This window comes from Euprymna scolopes, chromosome 42 (assembly GCF_053919585.1).
Source record: "Euprymna scolopes isolate OS-2025 chromosome 42, ASM5391958v1, whole genome shotgun sequence".
NCBI lineage: Eukaryota > Metazoa > Mollusca > Cephalopoda > Sepiida > Sepiolidae > Euprymna > Euprymna scolopes.
This window is the reverse complement of record NC_136523.1, coordinates 43,051,658-43,068,089: the sequence shown is the minus strand read 5'-3', so window position 1 is coordinate 43,068,089 and position 16,432 is coordinate 43,051,658. Positions and strand designations below refer to the sequence as shown.

The following is a 16,432-nucleotide window of genomic DNA, read 5'->3' as shown; positions in this document are numbered from 1 at the left end:
TAATCTTTAGATATCATTCATCCAGGGCAACACTGGTCAAGAATATACCAACTTTGTGGGCGTGTGTAGTATAGTTTTTCACTTTTAGCTGGACATACAACTGCCATATATAATTTAGTTGTCCTCCAACATACTGTGATATCTAAATATAGTGTATTGCCTTTTTAAACTTATGGGTAGGTTTGACTTTTAGCTGGACATACGACTGCCATATATAATTTAGTTGTCCTCCAACATACTGTGATATCTAAATATAGTGTATTGCCTTTTTAAACTTATGGGTGGGTTTGACTTTTAGCTGGACATATAAGCTTACACACAATCATTGTCATCTCACATGGATTTGGCATTATTGACTGGCCTCAATGCAATATCAATAGGCTTGATACAAAGGCCAGGAAACTCCTAACCTTACATAAAATAATTTACCGAAGCCAATGTATGAACAGGATATACCTATCACGAAAAGAGGGTGGCTTCAGTCTCACTGAAATAAACCACGCATATCGAGGCACCATAGTAAGCATGGGGCAGTATATTAAAAACTCAACAGCTATGACAATATAAATAGTGAGGGACCACCATGAACGTCTACCCCAGCAAACCTCAATCACAAAGCTTGCTGAAAACTTTAAGAGTGTCATACTGGAAAATGCTGCCGAGGTGTATGATAAACACAGATTGCAAGAAAAAAAGAGAAATACACACACACACACACACACACACACACACACACACACACACACACACACACACACACACACACACACACACACACAACAACAATAACAACAACAACACAAAAAGCAGGAAAGTTCTTGGAGGAGCATAACCAGGAGTATATGGACAGGGATGCTTAAGCGGAAGACTTTCATTTGACAAAGAAAGACATTGTACCTATTTATAATGCCTCCCCATGGGACAGAGTTAGACACCAGAGTCGTTTTTTAACGTAGAGAAAAGGTACAAAAATAAAAATTGTCTCAGTCGTGAAGGATTTCTCCTCCACTGAAAGAGAAGAAATGGAAGTGCCGCATCTGAAGAACAGATATTACACTTTGATCTTGGCCCATTGTAGCCAGTCAAAATCAGGGCTTACTCACAAATAGATTTTAAAAAATGGCTGGCCTACAAGCCGGTTTTTCCACTCAGCGATTGAAAGCCCAATGTAAAATGAAACCTAATGTACTTGCAATAACCCTTATCCCTGAGTGGCTTCCGGGCCTTGATAAGTGGTGATCACTGTGTAAAAAAAAAAAAAAAAAAAAAAAGACAAGAGAACAAGGATGGAAACAAAATAAGCGAGCAGGGAAGTTCCTAGAGGAGTTGAACAAGGAGTACATAGACAAGGATGCTTCACTCCAATGGCTCAAGAGTGGGAGACTTCCATTTGGTGAGAAAAGACTCATTGTAGCCGGGAAAGATCAGGGCTTACTGACAAATGGATTAAAAAAAAAAATGTTTGGCCTACAAACAAATGACCAGTGTAGGTTTTGCCACTCAGCGATTGAAAGCCCAAGCCATCTAATGTCTGCATGCCCAATCTTATTGGCAGATGGCCATTACACTGCCTATCACAACAAAGTATGTAAGTACCTCTATTGGAAGATCCATGGAGAGATGCAACTTGACAGATCAATGAACATCTGGGAACATGAACCACCACCAAACGGAAAAGCTGGGAACATGAACCACCACCAAATGGAAAAGCTGGGAATATGAACCACCACCAAACAGAAAAGCTGGGGACATGAACCACCACCAAACGGAAAAGCTGGGAATATGAACCACCACCAAACGGAAAAGCTGGGGACATGAACCACCACCAAACAGAAAAGCTGGGAATATGAACCACCATCAAACGGAAAAGCGACTGTGTTCTATGACAAAGACATAGAGGCGGGCAGATACATAAAAGACAAGGTGATCAAACCAGATATTGTAATAAGGAACAAGCCTAAAAGAACTGCGCTCATTGTCAATCTCACAGTCCCAAATAATTTTGGCCTTAACAAAGCTGAACGGGAAAGATAACTGTTGTGGAGACGCCCACTAATTAGCAAACATGGGTGAAAAGATATATATAAAGGTATCAAATCAGCAAGACCGGGAAGCTGTGTTTGAACACCGGATAGGCAAGACGCATGTGCCGATTGCTCCATGAAAGACTTTAACACGCCATCTGCCGGACAATCTTCCAACTGCAGTACAGCTGCACCTTTGTAAATATGTATTTTATTTTCATTTAATATATTTGTTTTACCTTTACTTTCGTTCGTGTTGTTATTGATACAGACACAACAATAACAAAATATCAGGACCTAAAAAATGATCTAAAAACGAGATTGTCTCTGAAATAAATAAACATTATACCGGTTGTGATAGGAGCAACTGGGTTAATAAAAAAGAATCTTCATAAATACTTAGAAGCAATCCCTGGAAGATCAAGCTGGAACAAAATACAAATAGCAGCCATAAAGGGAACAATATCTATTCCTAAAAGAGCCCTCGGATCTAAATTAAAATCATAACAGAATCAAGTGTTAGCTCCAGGAGGGATTAACCCCTTGATCTCTTAAAACTTACTGAAGTAAAAAACAAAAACAACTGTCCGTTACATTATAGATTAAAATTCCACTCGATAATTTTGCCTAATTTTTTGTGTAGATTTTTGTACTGATACGTAAGTATATCAAATATGTTTTTTTCTGATAATTTATTTGGAATTGCGATTTTCACTTGTGTCCAATACTATATAAGCACCAATGTATCTTCTCTTGAAAACTTCTCAAATTTTAATCACAATATTAACCGTCAATCGAATGTTACTGTTGTCATATAATGGGGCCCTACAATATTGGCCTTTTGGTCAAGATCAAAGTGTAGTATCTGTTCTTCAGATGCTGCAAGCTATGACTAGCTATGACTAGCAAAGACCAGATGTGGGGGCAACCCCACATGCATGACCATTAACCAGCTCCCATTTCCCACCTCTCGGGAGCTGGTCCCCTTTTTCCCTTCCCCCTCCCTTCACTCCTCACATTAAAAATCGGCCTTGTGCCTAATTTGCTCGGTGGGGGAGCAAATAAATACCATCTGTTCTTCAGATGCTGCACTTCCATTTCTTGTTCTCTTTTGGCGGAGGAGAAATCCTTCACGACTGAGACAATTTTTATTTTTGTACCTTTTCTCCACATTAAAAAAAAAACGACCCTGGTGCCTAACTCTGTCCCGTGGGGAGGCATAGTAAATAGGTACAATAATGAGCGAGTAGAAATAGAAATAAGTTAGTATTTATATTTAAATACGAGCTCCATTATTGAGTTCAAAACTTGTCGCCAACACAGCTGCAAGTGTGTCTTGACAAAGTGTCACACAAGAGATAGGTTGATGAGTACTTCGCACTCATTTGACATATGGCAGGATTTTTCGCCTGATTGTGACGTCACAGGATCAGGTGACTGGGATCGATTTTTTGGAAAATTAGAGAGTCAGTTTTGTTCTTGGGGGCAAGAGAATGACAACACGTTTTAAAGATGTAGCCCATCAAACTGCAAGCTTCCCCCAATATGCAATTACTAGAACTTGGCGATGCGTATCTGAGCCACTATGTCTTAAAGTCCGTATCGAAAAACCCGAAGAATTATACGTTTCCATTTTTGTTTGTGCTTGAAGAACATTACCTTGCAGAGAAGAATCAGGTAGAGGCGAGCGGATGAACGAGTCGGACTGGAATTAGTCCTGAAAGGTATGACGCACCTTCATTAAGTTTCCAAACTTTTTTGTACAAACATTTAAAATTGTCGTAGACTTTTGAAAATTCAGTATGCTATTGCTATACGTCTTATGAGATGACTGGCCAATTTTTATGATTTCCGGTTCAAATGAATAGCTACTACAGGAATTGGAATACATTCTACTAAAGCCTGATTGTCACAGCCGGTGAATTTCAAAAATGCAATCTGAACGCGACGACACTTTAGAAGAACGATATGCAATAAAATTCTGTTTTAAACTTAGAAAAAATGCCACAAGAACGTATGGAATTCTTCGGATTGCTTTTGGACTATCTTGCATGAATCGAGCATCAGTTTTTGAGATTCAAGGAAGGCAGGAAGTCTGTGAGGGATGATGAGAAGTGTGGGAGGAGTAAGGAAGTTAGAACACCAGAGTTGATTGGCCAAATAAAGAATTTCATGGATAAAAACAGTCGTGTGTCTATAGAGATGATAAGTGCACAGTTTGATGTCAGTGTGGGAACTGTAGCACAATAGTTCACAAGGAACTGAAGATGCGAAAGATTTGTGCGAAGGTTATCCCAAGGATGCTTAAAGAAGACCAGAAAGAAAGGCGTTGTTATGACAGCAGGGAAATGTTCCTTACCCTCACTATAGTCCAGATTTTCCTCCCTGTGACTTTTGGTTATTCCCTAAGCTCAAGGAAAACTTTAGGGGCTGTCGTTATAAAACAATTTAGGAGATGAAAAAGGCTGTAATGAGGGTCATTGACACGCTCACACACGAGGATTTCCATGGGACCTTCCAGAAGTTGTTGGAAGGGTACAACAAGTGCATTACAGCCGGAGGAGTTTACTTCGAAGGGGACTAGAGTTTCATGCGTGTACTACCAATAAAATTGCTTATACGAAAAAAAGTCTGGAAACTTATTGAAAGCACCTCGTATGTGCTTGAGGAAATATAAAGACTTGATATGCCGTTATATTGCACTCTGTTAAATTCTTAGGAACACGATAATCTCTAACATTACTCTAATGCAGATGACCTTGTGACCTTGGAAGATTTCTGGTTGTTTCATGTTCTTTTCGTTTCTCTTGACATTTCAGCTGACCGCAGGGGAGGCTCCTTAGCAAGAGGAGATGCTGGCCAATTCTGGTAAGAATTCACCACACAAGCAAATTGTAGCCGGGTCCCCACCTGAAAGGAGTAACAGTTTTAGTGGCAAGGCATCGTCACCCTGTAATCTACCCAGATGTGGCCCAGGAAATGGCACTGGTAGTCTAGCATCGTCACCGAATGCTCGAGGAAATGGATTTAGGTAGGTATTAAGCTATATGATATGAGCATCACCACCTTGACCTCCCACAACACAAAAGCCAGCCTGATCACCGCCATCCGTCAAGTATTCGCCGAGCTCCTGCTGGCGGTTGTGGAAAAGGCATGCACCCAGTTCTGGATCTGTATCGAGGCGGTGATTGAGGCTGAAGGTGGCTACATTGAATAGATATCAGCTCTACTACATAATCATGTTACCTGAATTGATTTTTTCAATAAAAGTTTTAAAATAAAGCAGTAGTGTTGTTTTCTTTCGTGCGACACATTTTATCGTTCCACTCTGTATAGCTTAGTGCATCATTATTAGAGCTAGGACAACAGCATATTCTTTTCATTGTTTTGACTCTCGAGTGTGTATTTGTTGATATTTTATACGCTTTTATATAGAGTGATGTGGTTTTCAGTTGATTAACTGTGTTTAACTGTGCCGGATATATACTCGAGAGTCAAAACAATGAAAAGGATATGCTGTTGTCATAGCCCTAGTAATGATGCACTGAATTATACAGAGTAGACCTATAATAATGTCGCCTGAAAAAAACACCACTACAACTTTATTTAAAACTTTTAATGAAAAAATCAATTAAGATAACTGGATTATATAGTAGAGCTGATATCTCTTCAATGTAGCCACCTTCAGCCTCAATCACTGCCTCGATATGGATCCAGAACTGGGAGCATGCCTTTTCTACAAGCTCCTGGACAGGGTTCAAAGAGTCGCCAACCTGATAGGACCTAAACTGCCATTAAAGCATCAACTTCTGTCCCATCGACGAAATGTTGCATCCCTCTGCCTGTTCTACATGTATTTTAATGGTGAATGCTCTGACGAACTATAAGCCCTTGTACCCCTTCGACGTAAATATCCTCGACAAACATGACAAGCAGCAAAGTCCCACCCCTACACATTAGAGATCCCTAGATGTAAGAAAACCTTCTACTCTAATAGTTTATTCCCCAGAATTGCTAGATTTTGGAACTCCCTTCCGGGTTCCTGCTTTCTCAACTGTACTGACATGCAGAAGTTCAAGTGTAATGTGAATGGACATCTCGCTGTTTAACTCCCTACATAGTATCCCTGCAACTTATGTCGCCGATAGTAGCCCCCCCCCCCGATACATTAAAGTGGCTTTGTGCCTTATTTGGGTTGAAAATGGAATAATAAAAAAAAAATACCCCCTTTTGTTTATAAACTCCCCCCCCCCCTAAAAATAACGACTCTCTCGTCATTCATCATTTTTTTTTTAACTACTCACTCTTGAAAAAGCCTATGAAACGGTGGCTGAAACGTTGAGCAATTTTATCTTCCATTTTTTTATTTCCTTATTTAACATTACATTTTTTCTAACATTAACTTTGCATGATTTATTTCTGATTTTTCTTTATTTCCAGTTTGATGAGCGCCATCAGCAGCGCGTCCGCACAACCAGCCAATATTCCTGATGCTGTGACTCAGAGAACGATCCTTGAGCAATTCTTCGAGCGCCGTTTCGTCGAAGGAGAATTCTGGTACATCATAATCGCAGAATGGCTCGAACAGTTGAAACGCTACCTGGGCATGCAGAGTCGCAAGTTTTACCATCAGCAACGTGTCCAGCCGGGCCAAATATTGACGCGCAGAGACTATGCCCATACCATCGACGTCGTGCACGAGGACGCCTGGCGAATGATGGTTCAGTGGTATGGGTTAGCTGACGGCCACAAGCCCATGAAGATGGCCGTGTACAATTACAGCGGCGGGGCCGATCTTGAACATAACCAGAACTCGTTTAAAGTGATGCTCTGCAATGCTAACGTTGAGGACTTTCAGATTATGCGATTTAGCAAGATGGAAAAAGTCGGACATATCGAATGGAAAATTAGAGAGTTGTATATGATCCCCCATACGCAGAAGACACGTTTATGGGCCAAGGCTGATTGTGACAGCGAGTGGCAGACTCTTTTTTATAGGGATAAAGCGATCGGGAAGACATTAGAGATAGATTCCGATTTCACTCGTCCAATCATTTCCCTGGAGATTTTCAGTGGAGACAACACATGGAAAAATAACCCGGAAGGGACGGAAGCGACCGACACGCCCCCCACCGGGCCTCTTTACCAGCACAACATCTTCGAAGACGTCACAAGCACCTGGGAGATCGATATCCACGATCAAATCGATAACATCGGCAAGGATTTCATGGAGAAGTTGCACCACAATTTTAGCGCTTTTGTTCAGCGTGCCAAAGACTATGTTGACATTCGTGAGAATCAACTGCGAGAGAGGGAGAGATTGGTCACCGAGCGAGAGACGAGCGTGGAGCTGAGGGCCGAGAAGGTAACCGAAAAGGAGGAGCAGGTCGCAATGGAGGAGCTCCAGGTTAAGAAGAAGGCTCAGAACTTCGACGCTTACCAGAAATCCATCGAAGAAACGTACGCCAAGAAAACAGAAGCAACTGAAAAATCACTGCAGGAAAAAATCGAAAGCCTTGAAAAGGACAGAGTCGAATTAGCAAGGGAAAAAGAAAACTTCCAACTTGAACTGGAGGTAAGAATTTAAATAATAGTTTCTCCTTTTATAAAATGAATAAGTCGGTCATATTTGATGGCATTAAATGTTTATGTTTATTTGTATCTCTTCTCAATATTTTTGCGTAGCTGGAGTTATATATATATATATATATATATATATATATATATATATATATATATATATATATATATATATATATATATTTCTTTTCAAGGGAAATAAGGTAAAAAAAAAACGATAAAAGTGCTCGATATGTTAATAGAGCGGTATATAATTTTTTAATTTTTTATTGAGCCCATAATAAAAACGTCTCATTTTCTTTCTTTTTTCAAACGTATCTAATAGACGCTCTTTAACGTTTTTTCACAACTGAAATTCAACTATAAAACCTCCTCACACTACCACACGACCTCCCTCTCTATTTAATACCCCCCCCCCAAATAACTTTCTATCTATTTCTGTAAATTTAAACTTCAGTCCACCTATAAATTCCGATGAAATTGGTACTCTACCTCATCTCCTGGGGTGAAAATCCAATGGAAACAGTAATGTAAATTTATTATGGGCTCAATAAAAAATGAAAACATTATATATATATATATATATATATATATATATATATATATATATATATATATATATATATTCTAGAGTTGTTAGCCATGTTTAGTTTCAGAACAGTTTCCGATGGTTAGATGTTCTATACAAATCCTGGAGATGAGTGGTTGTCAGTAGACAGAACAGTTTCCGATAGTTAGTTGTTCTAAACAAGTCCCGAAGTTGACTGGTTCTCAGTAGACAGTTCTTGAGTTGGAATCCACAGAGCAAAAGGTTTTTCCCATGTTGACATGGAGAAAACATATGCGAAGTTGCTACAGAAAAAGGTTTAATTTTTATGGAGCAGTTCTGGTTTCTGATTGGTTCGTAGCAGAACGTGAATTAATTTGATTCGTCAGTTCCTAGCAGCATCATTTATAAATAGAATCTCCCTCATTACAGGTAAAAAATATTGCAACACACACACACACACACACACACACACACACACACACACACACACACACACACACACACACATATATACAATTAGTTGGTTTCCTGTTTTAAATGCGTTGGTAAATAGAAAATCAAATAGAACACGTATGTAAAAATACGTTTTGAAGCCATCCAACGCAAAGAATAAACAATTTAAAATAATATTTCGACAAAGAAACTCGCCCTTATCAAGATTTTTTTTCTCTCACGCCTCATGGTGGTACTGTTAGACGGTACAAGTCCGTTTAGTTGCTGTTCAACAGTGTTTTATTATTATTATTATTATTATTATTATTATTATTATTATTATTATTATTATTATTATTATAGTCCAGGAATGCACTTAGCGTATGCTAAAGGAATAATTGTTTGGTTTCCTGTTTTAATGCTATATGGAAGTGAAAATTAGCCAAGAGGAAACTTAACGACTAAGGCTTGAACGTTATGTGTTTTTTTTTTTCCCTTGGGCGCACGATGTTTCAAGGTGACCTCATCCTCACCTATAACATCTTCCATGGACGGGGCAAAAAAAAAAAGAACAAAAAAAAAAAAAAACGTTTCGGTCGATGTAATCTCCGACCTTCTCCAGATGTATCTGAATGTGTGGAATTAAATGGTGGCATTATAATTTTTTTTTTTAATTATAAAATAACTGTTGCTTTTATAGGAGCATTACTTCCGACAAAGCCTTCATCAGATGATGACTCTGGGTTCAGGCAGATTTTGGGGTCGGTGAATCATTACCACTAGTCCAGAGCGCCCCAGCAGTACCTCACGATATCACCAGACTTTGTTGGATTGTTGTCAATTTGTGGGATTGCCATATCCATGATGATGCAGATAGAGCCTTGTCTTGTATTTTCTTTGTGTATTTTTTCTTGTCTGACGGAGAAAGGCCGAGATTTTTCAGGAACGTGAGGGTTGAGTTTGCAATAACACCTTGACACCCGACTTCGATAGGAAATACAATGTTTTCCCAGCCATTTCTGATACATTTGTAGATATTCATATTTTTCCAACTTACGCTCAAACGGAGCCGTTTATTCAACGAGAAAAACTTTTTTCAAATTAACGGACCAAATGATGACATCCGGACGCTGATCCGTTAACGTTATTTCTGTTGGAAATACGAGCCGGCGTTCTAAGTCAATGCGCACCTGCGGCGCACCTCTGTGCAGCCATCAAACAATAACGATCTCTGCTTATTTTTACATAAAGATTTTGAACTATTTCATTCTTTAACGAAATGAATTGCTTTACTGGTGATATTTTGAGTTTAATTGCCAATCAGACAACATATCTTTGCAGCTTCCGCAACAATCCTCAATACCTTCCTCCTATTTTCAAACTCAACTTCTGGCCCGGGCCCTTCGGGGCCTGGGCAACAAGTGTCAACCAAAGCCCATATGTGGGAGCAACCCCACATATAAGTTATTGGTCAATGTAGGGGAAACCCTTTTACCAATTGTCACTATCCAGCTCCCCTACTCCCCGGGGAGCTGGTCCCCATTTATCCAATCTCTCTACATTAAAAAACGACCTTGTGCCTAATTTGCTCAGTGGGGAAGCAAATAAATACACTCAACTTGGCCTTCGGAACAAGAGCAAAGTGTAGTATCTGTTCCGGCAGATACTGCAAGCAAAGACCATATGTGGGGGCAACCTCACATATAAGACCTTGGTCAATGTAGGAGAAACCCTTCATACCAATTGTCACTATCCAGCTCCCCTACTCCCCGGGGAGTTGGTCCCCATTTCCCCTTCACTCCTCACTTTAAAAATCGGCCTTGTGCCTAATTTGCTCAGTGGGGGAGCAAATAAATACCATCTGTTCTTCAGATGCTGCACTTCAATTTCTTGTTCTCTGTCAGTGGAAGAGAAATCCTTCACGACTGAGGCAATTTTTATTTTTGTTCCTGTTCTCCACATTAAAAAACGACCCTGGTGTCTAACTCTGCCCTCGTGGGGAGGCATTGTTAATAGGAACATTCCTCAGTGCTTTATTGTGTCTCTAGGTGTAGCTTAAGGAATGTTCGAATCCAGTGAGAATATGTTTGAGATTGCCAATTTTCCCACATACTTTGCATCGATTGGATGTATCTAAACCCCAGGCATGAAGGTTAATTCGTGTTGGTAAGATATCATAGGTTATTTTTTATAAGAAAGCTTAACTTTTTAGACTCCAAGTAATTTGAGTTCGCGCCATGTAATTTCCCTGTTTTTTTTTTTTATTCTTCCACTAAGTCCATATACCTTGTCGTCGTTGTTGTTGTTGTTGTTGTTGTTGTTGCGAGTAGAAGGCTTTCTTACATCTAGGGATCTCTACTGTGTAAGGGTGAGACTTTGCTGCTTGTCGGGTGTGTCGAGGGTATTTATGTCGAGGGGGTATAAGGGCTTGTAGTTCATCCACTGTTAAATCACTTGTAAAACGGGCAGAGGGATGCAACATTTCGTCGATGGGCCAGAGGTTGAAACTTAGATGACAGTTCAGGATCTATCAGGTTGGCGACTCTTTTTTTAACCCTGTCCAGGAGTGAGAGACTAGCAGCAGATGCACCAGCCCAAGTGTGACAACAACACTCCATACGTGGGCGAATGGTGGCCTTGTAGAGGTACAGGATACTTTCCGGCATAAGTAACTTTCTGGTTACTATATACAGTAGCGTCCAAAAGTTAAGGAACGATCGATCATTTTCTTTTAAATGGTTTCTAACTTTATCTATGAAAAAAAGGGGAAAATTTTTTTTTGGTGAATTTTCCAATGTTTAATAATGGTAGTTAAATAAAAAATATTTTTAATTTTGATTTTGAATACATATTAGTTTTTTACATATAAATAATTTTAATTAAATTACTGGTGTTCAAAACTTAAGGAACGGGGAAATTAATACAAACTTTAGCAATTTTAATAACAACTTAACAAAATGTCCACTCCGAATATTCGAAAAATTCTATCAATACAAGAAAAACAGCTTATTTATGACCGTTATGATGAAAAAAAAAACCCATAGGGGTGATTGCTAAAATATTGAACAGGTCTAAAAGCGTTGTTTTTCGGATTATTGAAAATAGAAAAAAAAAAAAAAGGTTTACCATTGACCGAAAAGAAAAAAAAAACTGGCTGACCCCGAATAACAACTAAAAGGGAGGATAGAAAAATCACTCGATAATCTCGTTCTGATCGCTTTAAAACTTGCGGTTTCGATATCCTGGGATTTACACCCGAAACTCGACAAAAGATTTCCAGACAAACGATCTCACGAAGATTAAACGAAGTTGGATTATTTTCATGCTCAATGCTCAAAGCCTTTAATTTTTATTAAAAATAAAAAGGCCATTTGTTTTGGGAAGAAAAAATGGGAAAAAATTAATTTTAGTGATGAATCTAAATGCAGTCTTTTCGGATCAGACAAAAGACCACATGTCAGAAGAACAAAATGGAGAAATACTGTCCCCTAAGTGCGTTAAAAGTACAGTAAAATTGGAAAGGGGTAGTATAATGATATGTGGCATGATATATTCAAAAGGAACTGGTCCCTTTGTGAGGATTCATGGAAAAGTAAATGCCCGAATGTACAGAGAATTGATTAGAGAACATGTGGTTCCTAATCTTTCTGATTCTGATATCTTTATGCAAGACAGCGCACCGTGTCATAAAGCAAAATTAGCTTTAGAAGAGCTAAATTGATTCAATATTTGCGCTATGGATCGGCCAATTGAAAATGTTTGAAAAATTATTGGTAATAAGACCACAGAAAAAACACCCCAAAATCTTGATGATTTATGGGAATGTATAAGAAAATCCTGAAATAATATCTCACCTATAACATATACTAAATACTGAAAGGATTCTTTGTTTTTTCATTAACTTTTGGACACCAGTAATTCAATTAAATTTTTTTATATGTGAAACAAAAACAAAAAACAAACTAATATGTATTCAAAATAAAAAAAAATAATTTTTTTTTAATTTAACTACCATTATTAAACATTGGAAAATTCACCAAATTTTTTTTTTCCTTTTTATACATAAAGTTAGAAGCCATTTAAAAGAAAATGATCGACTGTTCCTTAACTTTTGGACGCTACTGTATGTGGTTCAAACATTAAATTTTAAATTTTATTTTGAAAATTGACTTTTCTTAATTTAAATTTGAACTTATAAACTGTCTGTCTGTCTATCTCTCTCTCTCTTTCTTTCTCTCTCTCTCTCTCTCTCGCTATATATATATATATATATATATATATACAAGTATATATATATATAATTTAAAGCTGAATATGTATGTGTGTGTGTGTGTGTGTGTGTGTGTGTGTGTGTGTGTGTGTGTGTGTGTGTGTGTGTGTAGTCACGAATAGGCTCCTATATGGTTGACTATTTTAAAAAACTGATTACATATAATGATAGAAGATGTATCGAGACACAGGAATGGGTATGTTCGATCTGGCAGAGCGGTGATTCATTAAAATTGTGGGGTCTGCGTTCGCGCCTGGTCCACAAAGTATGTAAATGAATAATTTAAAAATTAAAAAAACAAAAACATTTACAAGTGTTTTTGATATAGATGTGCATAAGAATACTTTGATAAGTATGTTTTAACTTAAATAGGGATAGTATAATAAAATTGTGGGGTCTGCGTTCGCGGCTGGCCTCCATAGAATGGAAATAGGCACAAACTTTAAAGACTTTTCATATCTATCTGCGTAAGTATACTTTGATAATTATGTTTCAGTTTGAAGAAATATGGTGTAATAAAATTATGGGGTGTTCGTTCGCACCTGACCTCCATATAATGGAAATATGTCACAAAGTTTAACAAGGTTTTTTAATATAGATCCACAGAATATTGTGATAAGTGTTTCAGTATGAACAGGTATGGTATAATAAATTATGGGGGGTTATTTATTTCATTTTTACTTTAATCATATTTTGCTTTGGTTTTGGTATCCCCAAATTCGAAGCTATCTCTTTATAACCCCTCCTTTTCATAAATCAGAGTCCATTTTCTGTAAGCTGTTTTTGAACCCAGTCAACGACGGTTACTTTTGCTAGTATATATATATATGTATATATATACATATTGATCGTCTTTTCTAACGTGTTATCTCTCCTTTTTATAGTTTTTACCTTACGGTGACGTCATTTCGCATTTTCGCATGCATTTGCATACGCGCGTCCGCGCACTCTTACAGTTCTTGTTGAGCCGTTCTCTATTCTCGTGCAATTTGCTTTTTAGCGTTCATCCGAATCAGGTCTCAGGTTTGCTAAAAATCCAAATAATACAAATTACAAATTAAAGGTAATTGTTTTATACGATAACAGAATGTTTTGAAATAGTAATGATTATGAATTATCTCCTTCATTGACCAATATTTGCTTGTTTCGTTTCAGAGAATGGCCGAAATGCATAAGATCCAAGACAACCGCATAAAGCTGGACATTGGTGGCTTACAGTTCACAACTTCCCTCCTCACGCTGACCAAAGACACGGACTCAATGCTGGCGGCCATGTTCAGCGGCAGGTACTCGTTGAAAACGGAGAACGACGGTAGCTACTTCATCGATCGCGACGGCACCTACTTCCGCTACATCCTCAACTATCTGCGCGATGGCGGACTAAAAGACGGCACACTTCCGGTGACAAACGAAGCGGCCCTCAGGGAACTGCTGATCGAAGCAGAATACTATCAACTCTCGGACCTCACAGAATGTCTCAATAGCATTCTGTATCGAAAAGGAGAGGACAAAGAAATAACTGAAAAAGACCCGGATAGCCAGATAGAAACATCATAGAGGGCTTAAATATATATATATATATATATATATATATATATATATATATATATATATATATATATATATATATATATATATATATATATATATATATACTATTCATTGAGGCGGATCCAGGAGGCAGGACAAGGCGGTCACGTGCCTCCTCTCTCAGGCAAAAAAAGGGTTCTTCTTTAATACGACAGGGACGCTTGCGAAAAACCATGTTTTCCTTTGATTCAGCGCGTATGAACCATAATGCTTGACCTTTAAAAATGAGATTTTATTTTTTTACTTTTTGGCGCAATTGCACGTCAAAATCCTGGAAATAGCCGGAAAAGGAATTTCGACTTCGGAGTGGAAGGTCACTTTATTATATGACATAACGTCAAATGATCGTCCACTTCCAGACCAGAAAGTGTTTTTCAACCATCCAGTTCTTGACTACATAATAATCTAAACGGATAATCATTTTTTTTTTTTGTATTTCTGAAATGGCGACCATTTTGATAATGCAAAAAATGGTTACTCATTTTCTTCTAAATAATGTTATTAAGGTCGTTTAATTTACCCTGCCCCCACTCTAAATTTACCTCGCTTCCACTCTAAATTTACCTCGCTTCCGCTCTAAATGTACCTCGCTTCCGCTCTAAATGTACCTTGATCCCACTCTAAAGTCTAGCATATATAAAATCTCTCAATACAAAAAGAGAAAAACTCAGATTATATATATATATATATATATATATATATATATATATATATATATATATATATATATACATACATATATATATATATATATATATATATATATATATATATATATATATATATATATATATCTGATGTATATATGTATCTGATATGTATATATATATATCTGATGTATATATGTATCTGATATATATATATATATATATATATATATATATATATATATATATATATATATATATATAAATATATATATATATAAAAGGAGACATCGGGAAATATAAAGCTCAACAAATTTCATTGGAGCTTATATAGGAAACAGTAAGAATGGATAACGAAATCACAAAAACCTTGCTATATTTACTAATATATAGTTTTTGTGACTTCATTTTCCACTCTTATTGTTTCCTATATATATATATATATATATATATATATATATATATATATGAATTTACTTGACTTCGTAATGTAGCATTTTACCTCCAGACCAAAAATTGAATAACATTTAGTGCTTATAAATGCCGTTTCGGCGTGCGTACATAACGAACAGTCAGAGAGTATTCAACGACCGGAAATCAGAATGTTGCATATCTCTCTTTCTCTTTCTACCTCCCTCCCTCCCTCCCTCTCTCTTTATATATATATATATATATATATATATATAATTCGATTTTTCTACTGGTATTTTATTGTATTCGTTCCTTCACACCCTTTATCTGTTTCCACCTCATCTATTCTTCGGTCTCTCCTTTTCTCTATTCCCCTCTCTTTCTCTCTCTCTCTCACTCTTTCTCTCTCTATCACCTTTGCTCTTTTCCCTTCTATGACATCAAATATCGATTTAAAAAATCGCTATAGATATCGCCCCACCCCCTCCGATCAACTTTGTTCTTATTGACCTAAAAAGATTGAATATTACAAAATATTCATCCATATTCTGTCCGATGCAATGTCGAAACAGAATGTGTCAGAGTTCTGGATGTATCATGTGTAGTTTCTGACTTTTAGATGGACATACACACGCACAAACATACAACTGTTTTTATATATACTATATTGAATTCTAGTTTTTATAGTCTGATTTTATGTACAAAAAGAACAAAAACGAGAAAAAAAAAAACATAATTAATTTTTGATTGAACCGTGAAAAGAATTACTTTTGTTCAATTATAAAAAATTTAAAATATATATTTTTATTACGGTTTTTCACACAAATACTTAGACGTTGTTGTATTTTTATTTAAAGAATTTCTGTTTTGTTTTGTTTTGTTTTCGCATTCGTTTAAGAAGAAAAAGAATAAAGATTTTGTATAAATT

The 16,432-nt window shown here is 37.1% G+C and overlaps 1 protein-coding gene across 1 annotated transcript in view; it reads left to right on the top strand.

Moving 5' to 3' along the window:
- Positions 1-14,458, top strand: part of LOC145267050 (uncharacterized) — a 57,936-nt gene extending 43,478 nt beyond the window's left edge. Inside the window, exons 3-5 of the mRNA XM_080122995.1 lie at positions 4,844-5,055; positions 6,465-7,599; positions 14,012-14,458. Of these exons, the coding sequence (XP_079979121.1) occupies positions 4,877-5,055; positions 6,465-7,599; positions 14,012-14,413 (1,716 nt within the window). The 5' untranslated portion in view covers positions 4,844-4,876 and the 3' untranslated portion in view covers positions 14,414-14,458. The remainder of the gene's footprint in view (positions 1-4,843; positions 5,056-6,464; positions 7,600-14,011) is intronic.
- The last annotated feature ends 1,974 nt before the right edge of the window (positions 14,459-16,432 follow it).